Source organism: Anoplolepis gracilipes, chromosome 12 (assembly GCF_047496725.1).
Source record: "Anoplolepis gracilipes chromosome 12, ASM4749672v1, whole genome shotgun sequence".
NCBI lineage: Eukaryota > Metazoa > Arthropoda > Insecta > Hymenoptera > Formicidae > Anoplolepis > Anoplolepis gracilipes.
Window position 1 is genome coordinate 11709122 of NC_132981.1, and position 13379 is coordinate 11722500.

Sequence of the window (13379 nt, forward strand, 5' to 3'; positions counted from 1 at the left end):
GGCTTACTACATTTATTGTAAATCCGGCTTTACGCGTAACCTAGATTTGTCAGATATCCCAATCTTGGACTTTGTTAACCTAGCAGAATTCAAATTATCATTTATATATCTTATCCATAAGTATTGTCAAGTACAGTGAATCTTGAATAGAGGGACAAAAGACAAAACTTGAGAATATAATTATTATGTTTTTTTTCCATCTTCAACATTGAAATGGCATCGTAAAAATATCTGAGAAATTTCTCAATATTAGAAAATTTGAAGAAAGTGGATGTATTATTTTTTATATAAACATTTGTCAATATTGGGAATAGATTTGGACTAACCTAAAAATAATGGACAAGAACAGACAGTTTCCTTGGAAAGAAATGGGAATTACAGATCCTAAGGAACGGCTCAAGGTTCTTACGGAGCATGCTTCGAAGGTGGAAATTGATCCAAATATCCGACCTGGAAGGTAAAAGATACACAATTTATTACATAAAAATATATAATTGTTAGATATATTAATAAACTGATACATTGGTCTCTATTTTGAACTTACATTTATCGCTAAATGAGCCTGTAAATGTATAAAAACATGTGTATACGAACATATTTAGAGGTGTTTATTTAACAATAATGTGAACTCAATATACAGGCTTTTCTCTCTCTTTAAAACTTTTCTTTTAATGCACAATTAAAATCTTTTTTTAAATGTTTAATCTCTTCATCTGTTTTAAGATTAGGAGTTATCGATTTGAAATTCTGTTTGTTGTCAAATTATGACTGCTCGTTTTATTTTTATGTTTTATGACAAAATCATCAAATCTGTTCTTTAAATGCAGAATAAAATAATGTGCATATATATTGACACTTTAAAGGATAAGAAAATTAATATAAAAAGAAAGTTTTATAAAAATTTATTATAACAAATTGCAAATTGATTTAATTGTTTAATATTTTACTATATTATAAGTCCAAAACATATCGCTATATGTAAATATTTTGAAAAATATAAGAAATATTTAGAATATACAAGAAACATGATAAAAAAATTATAAATAAATATTATTGTTACATTTATTTATATTATTAAATTGTTAAATTTATTTAAATTTAATTTTAAATATGTACATATATATATGTATATATATATATATATATATATATATATATATATATATATATATATATGTAAAATCTTAAATTAATGTTTAATTAATTTTTTTATATTATTTTTTATTTTCAGATATTATCGCACTGGAGTGGAAATGGTTAGATTAGCAAACATGAATATGCAAGATGGTAGCTACGAGAATGCTTTCATACTATATATGAAGTTTATAACGTAGGTAATAATTAATTATAACAATCAATCCTTCTTTTTTTCTTTTTATTTATGAAATTATTAATAAATTATTAAATCTTATATGATAATATATATATATATATATACTGTTTATAAAATTGTATTACCAAATATTAAATATGATAAGCATTACACACTAAATATTTCATATTGTAATAGGCTTTTTGTAGACAAAATAAGGAATCATCCGCAATATAACAGTATACCAGCCAAGGATAAGATGATGAATAAGCATACCTTAAGAATTGTTATTCCTAAAGCTGAAGAATTGAAAAAACAATTGTTAGAGCAATATCAAGCAGAGCTGGATAAGTATTTGGAAGATTTGAAAGAGAGAGAAAAAATCGAAAAGGAACGTTTAAGACAAGAAGAGCTTCAAAGGTATATATTTTTAGTTATTTTTTATATATCAATTAAAATTATTTATACAAATATAATTGTAATATAATGTGTTTGCATATATATGAGTGTGACTCATTGTCAGATAGTATAAGTCCAAAAACAAATTTTTAAGAGCCTATGTGATTGCTTTTACCATAAGGGGATAAATGTTTTAACCATGCAATCTGATTGATCTTGAAAACGGACAAATTCGGTGTAGTTATGATGATTGATGATAAATTACATTGTCTGTATCTCAAATCTTCTAAATTAAATAACTTAATTAATTAAGAGAGATAAACTAAATAAGTCAAAATCAAATTTTAGTGGATTTGTACCACTTGGCATCTGAGCCTCTCACATATATGAGTGACTTATTGTAATATAATTATATATAAGTGTTATTATAATAAATAATTAAATCATTGGGAAGGAGATTCTCTTTTGTTCAGAAAAAAATCTTTAATATATAGTTTCTCTATGACAAAAAAGTCTTTACCAAATTTTTTCTATAAAATGTAATTTCCTATATAAAAATAATCTTTAATTTCTAATTTATTTTATTAGAAATTTTAATATTATATATTTTTAATAATTAATTCATATAAATAATTAATTTATTTTTTATTTTATTTCTTCAATGTTTATTATAAGGAATTAATATATATGAATATTATATTTTTGCACAGACAAAAGGAAGAGGAAGAAAAAAGAAATAAAATGGCTGCTTTGGCTGCTATTAAAGCAGCAAAAGCTGCTGTCAGTGTAAATATGGTTGTGCCAGAAGAGGTGAAAGAGTTACCCTCTGTAACATCCAAGAATGAAAGCCCTATAAGAAATGATAAAACATTCAAGGATATGTAAGTTTTGTTGCTTAAAATGACATTAGCATTAAAAAATTATGACATACATTTTTATGATAGTTAGAAGTGAATATAATTATATATTTACAGTTTTAAATAATTTATAAAATGTTAAATAAATAGTCCATATTTAATATGCATGTTTTTTGCTACATGTATAATATTTTATTTAGGAAAAGGCCGACGGTAGATCGTTCTACGAAACCTTCTTTATTGACAAGTGATGGATTATCCTTGCGTGATGTTATTTTGCCAACTAAATTAATGCACGACTTTCTAACGCTCGCCTTTAGCAACACGATGAGCAATAAAGAAACATGTGGTATTCTCGCTGGTAGATTGGAACGAAATAAATTGTTGGTGACACATCTATTGATTCCAGAACAAACTGGCACTCCAGATTCCTGCACCACACACAATGAAGAGGACATCTTTGATTTTCAGGATCAGCACAACCTTATCACTCTTGGCTGGATTCATGTATATAATTTTTATTTATTTGTTTCTAATTCTCTTCAAAAGCATTATTAGAAAAATATTACAATGAATTTTTGAAATAGTCTTCTATAACTGTAATTTTACATTTTATGTATTATATATTATAGACACACCCCACACAAACTGCATTTTTATCGAGTGTGGATCTGCACACACACTGCGCTTATCAGCTTATGATGGCCGAGGCGATAGCGATAGTTTGTGCACCCAAGTATGACGAGTACGTAAATAGAAATAAATAGAAAAAAAATTAGGAAAAAGAAAATATATATAATAATTATTATATAAAAAATGTAATAATAAATAATGTAAAATAGAAATAATTTTTTGCATTATCAAATTAAAATTAAATAAGAACTTATTTTGATTTTTTTGTTTTGATTTATTACGAATATGATTCTTTACAGAACAGGATTTTTTATGTTAACGCCGGATTACGGCTTGGATTTTATTGCAAATTGCAGACAAACAGGATTTCATCCCCATCCTACTGAACCACCACTGTATACGGTAGATATATTACAATCATTTAATAATAATATTTCAAGTTATAGGTAGTTGAAGCTTGCCTGATTAATGATAATAAATAATTAAATTGTGTCAAATGTTGTATCTGTATATATGAATAAAAAGGAGCTACTAAATTTTAAAAAAAATTGAACAGAGGTAATTCATAAAGAAATGAAAAGTCTATTATAACATTATTTGCTCTTTCTTATTTATTGTATATTTATTGTATAATTTCCATGAGGGAAGTACTTAATATTAAAAAATAAATATTAACAATTGAGTGATAATATGATTTCAGTGACAATTATTTGCAACATTATGTGTGTAAATACTTATGTTTTATTTTCATATTATTTCAGCAAGCAGGACACTGTAAATTGGATGTAACTGCATTCATCGAAGTTGTGAACTTGCAAAGAAAATGATATACATTGAATGCGGGATAATTATATATTTTTACAACAATTAAATATACAGATGCAACTTACAATAAAAATTGCGAGCCTTGTTACACGATTAGCACATAAATGCTCTAGTAATAAAATGTACAATGTACAATGAATAATTTAATCACACTAAAAATATATATGAATTATATTTAATACGTATTAAAAAAAATACGTTATAAAACTTGCAATAAAAGATTCGTAATATATTATTGTATACTGAATACTGTAGACAGTATGGAATACGATTTAAGAAAAGAGAGACTATTATTGTACTGAAAGAAGAGTTATTATAAAAAATAATTATAATTAACTTTTAAATCCTTTCAAATCAAAAGAAAATATTTATATTATAAGTATTATAATCAATAATAACAATAAAAGTATAATATGCACCATTATATTTATATTTAAAATTTTTTATCAATCTATTAACAAAAATCAATTATTTTGTTATAATTACGTTTGCAATATTATTAAACAAATTTAATTTAATTTTTTACTGTGAATTTAAAATGTTGGTATATGTCACATAAAAAGAAATTAAATTACTTGTATAAGTTGTACAAAACTTTGTTACGTGAATATTTGATTTTGTTATAATAATAATGAACGATTTTATTATTTTAATATTTTTTTTATTGTGTTATTTTAATATTTTATTTTATTGTTTTCATAATAACAAATCTTAAAACATATGTTTAAAAATATATAGATATATATTTTATGCAAATTTTTCAAATTTTTATGTTACTAACAAAATATTCAGTAATAAAAAAACATTAGCATTATAAAAATTTGTATCTTTTGTAATTTGATTAAAAAATGTTCTTTTGTTTGTATTACAAACTTTTAACTTGTTATTAATTATTAAATTTACTACTATTAAATTTAATTGAAACATTAAAACTATATCTTTTCATTATATGACTAAATAAGTTTTTATTTGATTTTGGTTGATTTATGTGATTTTATTGTTTTATTTAATTGTAATATAAATAATTTATTTGTTAATTGTTTATTTACTATTAATAAGATATTGATTTAAGTAATTTTATAAATTAAGATAAATATTTCAGCTCTTTGCATATAAAAATTGTTTACATATCAAGTTTATTGTGCCTTTTTGAGAAAGATAAGAGTGTTCAAAATATTACATTCTAATTCTATCATTATAATGTACTTTTTCTTTACATTAATAAAATTATTTACAATATGCAAACATATATAGAGTGTAATCATTCTGTAATTATTAAGATGTATAAAATGATAAAATTTTTGTTTATTATATGGCATTATAGATGTAAATATATAAAATTTATTATTAATATATAAGAGAGATTATATATATTATATTATACATTACATATATTTATATTATGCTTTTTAGTACATATGTACTTCATTATACTATGTATTGCAGTGAAAATTGTAAGGTGTCCACAGCAAGCTGTGGAAGGGATCAATATAGATATAGATTACATTTACTAAACAAATGGGACTTTTCGTGACGTTATATTTTTACACAGTATGATAATCATACGCATATAATTTTATTAGTAAAAAATTTTTTAAATCTCGTAAGAATGTTTTATTTATATATATTATTAAAAAATGTACATATTACTAAAATTATGAATTATAATAAGCTAATTATACTTTTATAACTTACAAAAGTATGTTACTGACAATGAGTTTAATGATTAGACTTGTATTCATTTTCTGTGAATTAGATATACAATGTCCGAACTTTTTGCTGATTTGCGAACGTGTGGATGTTTACGATCGTCTTCGTTTAGATGGAAGATGCAGCATATAATATTATATTTGCAATAAAATTATTTTTGCAACCTATTAAAATATTAGGCTTATAATTAATAAATATCCGATGCATTATAAAAATACACGGACTGTATACAATTATAAGTTATATAAATCTCAATTGATAAAAAACTATTTGTAAATAAAATATTTAGTAAAAAAATATAAGTATAGAAAGATATGTATACATTATATAAATCAATAAATTAATTTTTGTGGTTTTTATATATTTTATTAAAAATAAATCGACACATTATCAATTAGCAATTATAAAAATATAAATGTCAATTAAAAATATTACATTGTTAGTATATATTCTACATATATCGGTTTTATTAAAATAATGTCGAAAACAAGTAGTTTAATGTCTAATATATTACAAATAAAATTATTTATTGTTCATTTTTTAATTTTATTAATAACTTAATTTTATTAATTATTCGCTTATTGATAGATTTAATAATTATTTATTACAATAAAAACCCTTCAGAATATATATCAAAATAAAATATATCAGGGGATATATATACATATATATTTCAGAAATAATTTATTTATAAACCTTCACAGTATCCAGATATTTTAAAAGAACATGGATAAATATAAAGAGCATTTTTTTCATAAAATTTATCTACATAAAAGAGTGATAAATGTTTATTTATCAATCTTATTATATATTTATCTACAAGGTAACAATAGCTATTTTACGGCAATAAACAATATAACAATTAAGATTTCTTATTTGTGATAACAAGTGGACCCACATTGTCCTTATGCTCATTGTTGTGACCTCCATGGCTACCATCACAATACGGCCACTGTATATAAAAAGTGATTATAAAATCTTATGTCCGATGCCAGAACTCAGTCCGAGATCTTAATCCAAAAAAATGTATAGCCAATCAACTTGTAACTCTTACGGAAAAACTACAAGATGTTTGACTACACATTTCTAGAATTGAAATTTCGAACTTATTAGTACTAGCATCGCGGACACAAGGTTTAAGAATATACACATACACATACACATATGTATATATGAAATATTTATAATAGAAGATAAAAGATGGAACTAGGTAAGAAAATAAAAAAAATACATATTTTAAAACTATAAAATAAAATATACAGAATGTCCTATTTCAATTTACTTCCCCAATAAAAAACTTTTTGGCACATGGTTAATTAAAATCTCTGTATAATTAAAATTATTTTTATAACTCTATGTACCATATCTTGCACAACTCTTACAATTTTAATTTTTTAAAACATAGTATATGTAAAAAGTATATAAATATATATTTAATATTTATATTATGTTATTATTTTAAATATTACATAAATTATTATTAATATATTCATAAAATGTATATATATATATACATTTATACAAGTGAACAGACTAATTTAAACTGTAAATTTCTCAAACTTTAATAAAAATATAGACCATAATTTATTTATATATATATATATATATATATATAAATTGTAATAAATTTTTGATAATTTTAGAAAAATTATGATCTACATTTTTATTAAAGTTTGAGAAATTTACAGTTTAAATTAGTCTGTTCACTTATTATTACACAATGCGTATTCTCTAATTACATTTGTGTATGTATAAATGTGTATCTCTAGTTATGATTACATTTTAAAAAATAAAACAAAATTAAAAAAATGTATTATTTGCACTTTGTTAATTTTAAAAATAGTATAGAAAAAAAACTTACATTGTCAGTTTTCCAGCAGCGACAAAATGCAGCTTTTTCAGAGATATCTTCAATATCAATAGTATCCACTACTTTAGCAATGTCCTTTTTTATTTTGACATTAATGCGTCCACATGGCTGCAAAAAAATAGTTGACAGGAATATTGATTGTATGGACTAGTGATACAAGTGAAGCCGTGTCCAAAGGAGATTGGAGAACAAAATATTTTTCTTTTAGTGATAATAAACTTATAAGTATTCAGAAAGATACATAAACATATTTATACAGCATGTGCATGTGTTTAAGCTGACATTTGCAATATATTTTTTTAGACGCTTGAAGAAAGATAAGTATGCACTACAAAAAGTACGTTTCTCTGTTTATGATTAAGCTTTAATTTGCATCTATTAGAAAGAAAGAATACAGATGTAAAGAATCGTTTACATGTACATATGTAAATATAAAAAAATGGCGAAAAAAAAAAGTACAGAAAATGTAATCAAAAAATAGACTCGTAAATATCAACTTAATACAGCTTGCAGCAAATTTATCAGAATTTTACAATTGAGACGAATTAAAAAAAGAAAAGGCATTATTCGGACTTATTATTACAACTTATAACTCGCCGAATGATATTATAGTGAATAGTGAATAGTGAACCATCATGGATTCTTATCGTCGTCCTCGTGACACTTTTTGCAATGAGTAAGCAAGAAATACTCACCGCAGGTCTACCATGAGGGCAAAACGCTCTATAAGACATAAATCCCAATCCTGTAAGAAGGGCTGTGGGTGGCAGAAGGGCGAACCAGTCACGTACTGATATTAAAAAAAGAAGGAAGAAATTTAGAGAATTTAACAATCCACATTAAATTGAAAGGTTATGCCAAAGTATGAAGAGAATGAAATAAAATTGATTGCGCTAAAGTAAAGCATATAAAATACACGGTGGTAATTACTTCCTAAATGAAACCATCCGCTTATCGAATCCGGAATCGGTAAGCCGGCCAAATAATTTGGAACAGACACTTTGATAAGATGCGAGATCGACTCCATGTTCGCTCTTTGCTTGGCTAACTGGTACTGCCAGCAAGCGGCACTAAATCAAATAACAGACCAATCGTCAATCATCAGCATTCACCATCGCCAAAATAATTATCTAGCTGGCAACGAGTTCCGCAAAAAACATATGTATGCATTTTCCAGTAGTATACGTAACGTGTACTATAGTTAAATGTGCTTTATGGAAACCTACCTATGTACTATGTAGAATCAATAAGTTTGAAAGAGAGAGAGAGAGAGAGAGAGAATTCTCTATTGGGCATATGTATATAAACAATTTTTACTTATTATACAAATTATATAATATGGATGATTGTAATGATGAGATATGATAATTTATTTATGTACTTTATTACTCTCACGGTTCGATATATCGTCTGTTGATAAATAACGTTATCGATATTAGATAAATGGGTAAAAATGTGAAAACTCAAGTGACATCTAGCTCGCGGAAACTCGAGACACGCCCTAATTCCGATCGTCGTTGAGAGATGGCGCGACGGTGCGGGGAGACACGGTAACGAGGTGAAGGACCGGTAGTGCGCGATGAGCGCAATTGTCGCGGGGCAGGGGGTAAGGGGCGGTTGGTTAGGTTCGCGACAAGTGGCGCCGCACGACCGTTCAATCAGTGGTGAATCGCGAGGTATTTGCCGTTTGCCGTTTGCCGTTTGCCGGCCAGAGGCCAGAGGCCAGACGGGAAATTTTCTTCCGACGCATTCGTATCTCTTCGCGCGTCTCCGAACGTATCTCGTTCGCGAAATATGTGCAGCTCGTGCCCGTACGTAGGGCCGTACCTCCATCTCGTTATTTAATTTTTTCGAAGAAACCATGTATCCGTGTACAGTGTGAATCTCGAGGTGCCTCGAATTCGAGACTCGAGACTCCGGACTCCAGCGAAGCTCGACCGCTTCTCCTCTCTTCTTCCCTCGGCCCTCGGCCCTCGGCCCTCGACCCTCGACGTCGAATGGGAGCAAGAGAGAGAGAGAATAAACTTGATCGTCGATCGTTTCGCAGTGCGGAGTGTGGAGTGCGCGAGGAAGACGGAAGGGCGCCTCCCCGTCCCGCGCGTGGGTGTGCGTGTGTCCGTACCCATGTACCCGAGGGATAGGTACATCGTCGTCGAGTGACAAAAGGGACGAAAGACGAGAATAATCCAAATAAAAAGATAGTTTTATTCTCTATCTCGTCGATTGAACGTGCAAGGGTGCGAGTGTGCGAGTGCGCGAGTGCGCGAGTGAGCGAGTGAGCGCGAGATAGTGAGAAAAGAAAAAGAAACGTGACGCACGCGGCAAATGACAGCAAAGAGGTGAGGATCAATGTGCCGTGATGGCTGAGGAGGAGCTGCTGGTCACCCTGTGCCGCGGCGACTCCGGTGGCTCATTCGGCTTTTCGTTGCTCGGTGCCTCGGCGTCGGCGGGCCTGCCGGCCGCCCACGTCATCTACGACATTGTCGAGAATTCACCGGCGGCCAACAGCGGCAAGGTAAGATGGAGAGCGTAGAATCAACTTTTTCTTATTCTTTTTTTTTTCCTTTTATTTTTATTTTTTTGCCATAAGGTCCATTTTCACATATGAGTACCATAGGAAATTGATCCGTACAGATGAACAATTCTCGCAAGATCGATTTCCGCGCGCGCATGTATGTACATACCTCTGTGTGCGTGTGTGTGTGTGTGTGTGTGTGCGTGTGTGCGTGCGTGTGTCTACGATCTGTGCAAATAAACGAAATGCGCGACGCGATTTTCATAGTTATCATTTTTTTTTTTTTTTACACACACTTCGAAAAGGAAACCAAATTGAGAAATTGAGAACTACCTACTTACTGAAAATAGTCAATGAGACGTTACAATTTTTTGTAATGTCGATTTTGTGCACGTAATATAAGAATAAATATTTATAAAGAAACAATATACAAAATAAACAAACCTAATTCAAATTAAAAGATAAGTACTGAGAAATGAATCAATAGAAAGAAAATAAAAATTTAAGTTATCATAAAAACATAGATATAAGACACGAGCTCTGTAAATGACATTACATACATTGGCCTAAAAGAAAATGTTACTTTCGCAATATTGATTAGAAATTGATTAAGACAGTTTGATCCGCTGATTCTCGGATAATTTGAATTTTTTTCTTTTAAGAAAGATTTTCTTAAAATGCTTCGCGAGTATCGATTATAGCTATCTTTCCAACACTTTGCGATATGACGAAGAATGTAAATGTAAAGAATAAAGAGTGCACTTTGAGGCACTTCAAAAAGACGACGATACTGTTCTTTAAATTCATTCTTCTTTAAAACTCGATATATTGAAAGATAAAAACCGATCAGGTTTAAGCATATCCCAAACAATCGTTATACTTTGAGTGTGTAAATGCTCTGCATTGTTTCATTAGTTCTAGATTCGATGTTTTATTACAGGACAATATTGTTTACTACATGTTTTTACATTATGTAGATTTTTATCTTTAATGTATTATATGAATTAAAAATATTTGTTAAATTAAATTTCTATTTCTATTTATTTTTAATAATTTTTTGCTTGAGAGAGTATAATAAAAAAATAGAAAATTCTAAATTATTTGTACTTTTATTATAACTTTAAATATATATATATATATATATATATATATTATTTATAAATAATTCAAGTTTAAATTAATACTAAAAACTAAACATTTTCTGTATATTTTGAAAAACATATTTATTATTATATTTATAATTAACTTTATATATTAAATAAAATTCGTAATTTTTAAACAAAGACTATTGAATTGATAACATTACTTAGCAATATTTAATAATTAATGTAAGAAAAAATTTCTAGATAATAGCATTCTATAAATATAAATTTTAAACCTATAAATATAAATTTCTATTCTATAAATATAAATTTAAAATAAATATTAGAAGATAATAATTAATTTTTTTATTCACATTATCACAAAACGTTGCTATTATATGCAGGAAAAGCAAAAAAAAAAGATAAGACAATTAAATGCGCGACTAAAGTTTAATACTTTTTTTCTCTTTATAAATAAAAAATCCAAACAAACATTTGGAAAAATGTGATTATAAAGGAATGGTGGATTTATAAAGGAGTGATGGAATGGAAAAATGTGATTATAAAGTTGTATATATTAATATATAGCTGAATTTAGTTTTTACATTGGAAATAAAGAAAAAAATTACAAGATAGACGATGGATGCATGTGTGTATAAAAGCAACAGTGCACCAGCTGTATTCTTTCTGCATGGCAATACAGCTTCGCGAATAATTTTTGAATAATTGATCAGAAGTTTTACGAATAAATTTTCATAAAAGTTACGCAGAAGAATATTGGAACACAACTGCAATGACTATACATATATAAAATAGTAAATTAAAATTTACTTCTGTAGAAAAATATGAAATTAAAATTAACTGCTATAAAGTGTATGAAATAAATATTTTGTCTAAAATTAATGAATTTTTTTTAACCTGGCGTGCCAACGAAAAAGTGGCAATACATTTTTTAGATACTTCTGATACATTAAAACATATGTCATAAAACATATTTATAAAAATAAAATTATAAAAGTTAATAAAACAGTGAACTACAAAATTTATTTTTGAAGTAAAAAATAATTAATTACATTGGCGCCTTTTCTTTATAAAGTTTTGTTATTTTTATTTTACTTTAAACAATACTGCACCATACAAGATTGATTTTGATTCGTTTTACGTTTTTCAATCAACTGACTTTTTAATAAAGAAAGCTGTTCTTCGCGATCATTAATTGCTCCGAGAAAAATATTGAGTCTCTTGAAATCATTGGATAGAGTTTTCAGCGTACAAATATTGAAATATGGGCAGGTGGTCCAAACTGGTCCGTCCTGCCAGAGCAGATCTAGCCCTCCGATTCTGGTCTCGTGACCACTAAAGTGGCCCTCTCCCCCAAAAGAATTATCAATTTATTTATGTGAAATGTTCTTCTTTTTATCAAGACTTTTATAGAAAATATTTTTATTTAAAAAAAAAAGTGTTTCGCATTACACACACGCGTACGTGCAACTTTTCCTCATTATAGGAAAAAAAAAATTTCAATTTATAATTGTACCTCAAAGTCGAGGACGTTGAGAACGTCGTCGATCAAGTCGAACTTTAGACGATAATCTTCCTTGTCCGTGCCTGTTAAAGCGGGGGATGCGTTGACTTCTAGCAGCCAAGGTCGCAGATCATCACTGAGCAATACATCGTAACCATAAAGTTCGAAACAGTTACGATCCTGCATCATGGCTGGTTGCACTGCCAGTAGGCTTGCCATTATTACCCCTGTATATGTGTGTGTGTGTGTGTGTGTGTGTGTGTGCAGGGATATCATTATTTGCAAAATATAATAATATAAGGTGAGTCACAGAAACTTGACAATTTTCAAAATGAAATATAACTTAAAATATTTACTTCTTGTCAGATAATAATAGAATATGGAATATCATTTGAGTATATCACTTGAGCTGATACAGTTTTCAAAATTCTAAAGAAATTTTTCACCATTTGTCAAATTTCAATTCACATTTATCCTATATTGCTCTAATCTATTACGCAGGTTTTGTGTTGCTGTTTACACCATGTTATCTGATATGTATCTGATATGATATCTGTAATTTTTTTCTGTATATTGGCCTTGTGTTTGTCAATGACAAGAAATAAATATTTAAGTTTATTATATTTCATTTTCAGAAAATCGTCAAGTTTC

General features: G+C 27.7%; 4 protein-coding genes across 7 annotated transcripts in view; 2 read left to right on the top strand and 2 right to left on the bottom strand.

Annotated features, from left to right (window-relative positions):
• Window positions 1-118: 118 nt before the first annotated feature.
• On the top strand, window positions 119-4430 carry LOC140671872 (STAM-binding protein). The gene is made up of 8 exons (XM_072903562.1): window positions 119-457; window positions 1232-1330; window positions 1511-1732; window positions 2422-2592; window positions 2769-3075; window positions 3201-3313; window positions 3501-3603; window positions 3963-4430. The coding sequence occupies exons 1-8, from the start codon at window positions 336-338 to the stop codon at window positions 4026-4028; spliced, it is 1203 nt and encodes a 400-aa protein (XP_072759663.1). The 5' UTR covers window positions 119-335; the 3' UTR covers window positions 4029-4430.
• Window positions 4431-6312: 1882 nt separating this feature from the next.
• Window positions 6313-8929, bottom strand: Cisd2 (CDGSH iron sulfur domain 2). Of its 2 annotated transcripts, XM_072903555.1 has the most exons (5): window positions 8833-8929; window positions 8537-8676; window positions 8302-8396; window positions 7598-7714; window positions 6313-6688 (listed from the first exon to the last, which is right to left on the bottom strand). In XM_072903555.1, the coding sequence occupies exons 2-5, from the start codon at window positions 8631-8633 to the stop codon at window positions 6599-6601; spliced, it is 399 nt and encodes a 132-aa protein (XP_072759656.1). In that variant the 5' UTR covers window positions 8634-8676; window positions 8833-8929; the 3' UTR covers window positions 6313-6598. The 2 variants fall into 2 exon arrangements, with proteins under 2 accessions (XP_072759656.1, XP_072759655.1); XM_072903554.1 differs by lacking the exon at window positions 8833-8929 and having other exon boundaries at window positions 8537-8766.
• Window positions 8930-9221: 292 nt separating this feature from the next.
• The window catches only part of Efa6 (Exchange factor for Arf 6), a 25663-nt gene continuing 21505 nt past the window's right edge, over window positions 9222-13379 (top strand). The window contains exon 1 of one of the 3 annotated variants that reach the window (XM_072903544.1): window positions 9222-10121. In XM_072903544.1, the coding sequence (XP_072759645.1) occupies window positions 9966-10121 (156 nt within the window). In that variant the 5' untranslated portion in view covers window positions 9222-9965. The remainder of the gene's footprint in view (window positions 10122-13379) is intronic. The other 2 variants (XM_072903546.1, XM_072903548.1) reach the window with 2 other exon arrangements.
• The window catches only part of LOC140671752 (probable tubulin polyglutamylase TTLL9), a 4792-nt gene continuing 3649 nt past the window's right edge, over window positions 12237-13379 (bottom strand). The window contains exons 5-6 of the mRNA XM_072903334.1: window positions 12741-12955; window positions 12237-12570 (exon numbers count right to left, since the gene is read on the bottom strand). Coding sequence (XP_072759435.1) covers window positions 12316-12570; window positions 12741-12955 — 470 coding nt within the window. The 3' untranslated portion in view covers window positions 12237-12315. The remainder of the gene's footprint in view (window positions 12571-12740; window positions 12956-13379) is intronic.

Bases quoted from the DNA above. Each gene is read 5' to 3' on its own strand.
- Cisd2 (XM_072903555.1), bottom strand. From the start codon at position 8,633: ATGGAGTCGATCTCGCATCTTATCAAAGTGTCTGTTCCAAATTATTTG. The intron at 8,397-8,536 runs GTAATTACCACC...TTTTAATATCAG, and splicing joins CGGATGGTTTCATTTAGGAA to TACGTGACTGGTTCGCCCTT. The intron at 6,689-7,597 runs GTAAGTTTTTTT...TTTTATATACAG, and splicing joins GCTGCTGGAAAACTGACAAT to TGGCCGTATTGTGATGGTAG.
- LOC140671872 (XM_072903562.1), top strand. From the start codon at position 336: ATGGACAAGAACAGACAGTTTCCTTGGAAAGAAATGGGAATTACAGAT. The intron at 1,331-1,510 runs GTAGGTAATAAT...ATATTGTAATAG, and splicing joins CTATATATGAAGTTTATAAC to GCTTTTTGTAGACAAAATAA. The intron at 1,733-2,421 runs GTATATATTTTT...ATTTTTGCACAG, and splicing joins AGACAAGAAGAGCTTCAAAG to ACAAAAGGAAGAGGAAGAAA.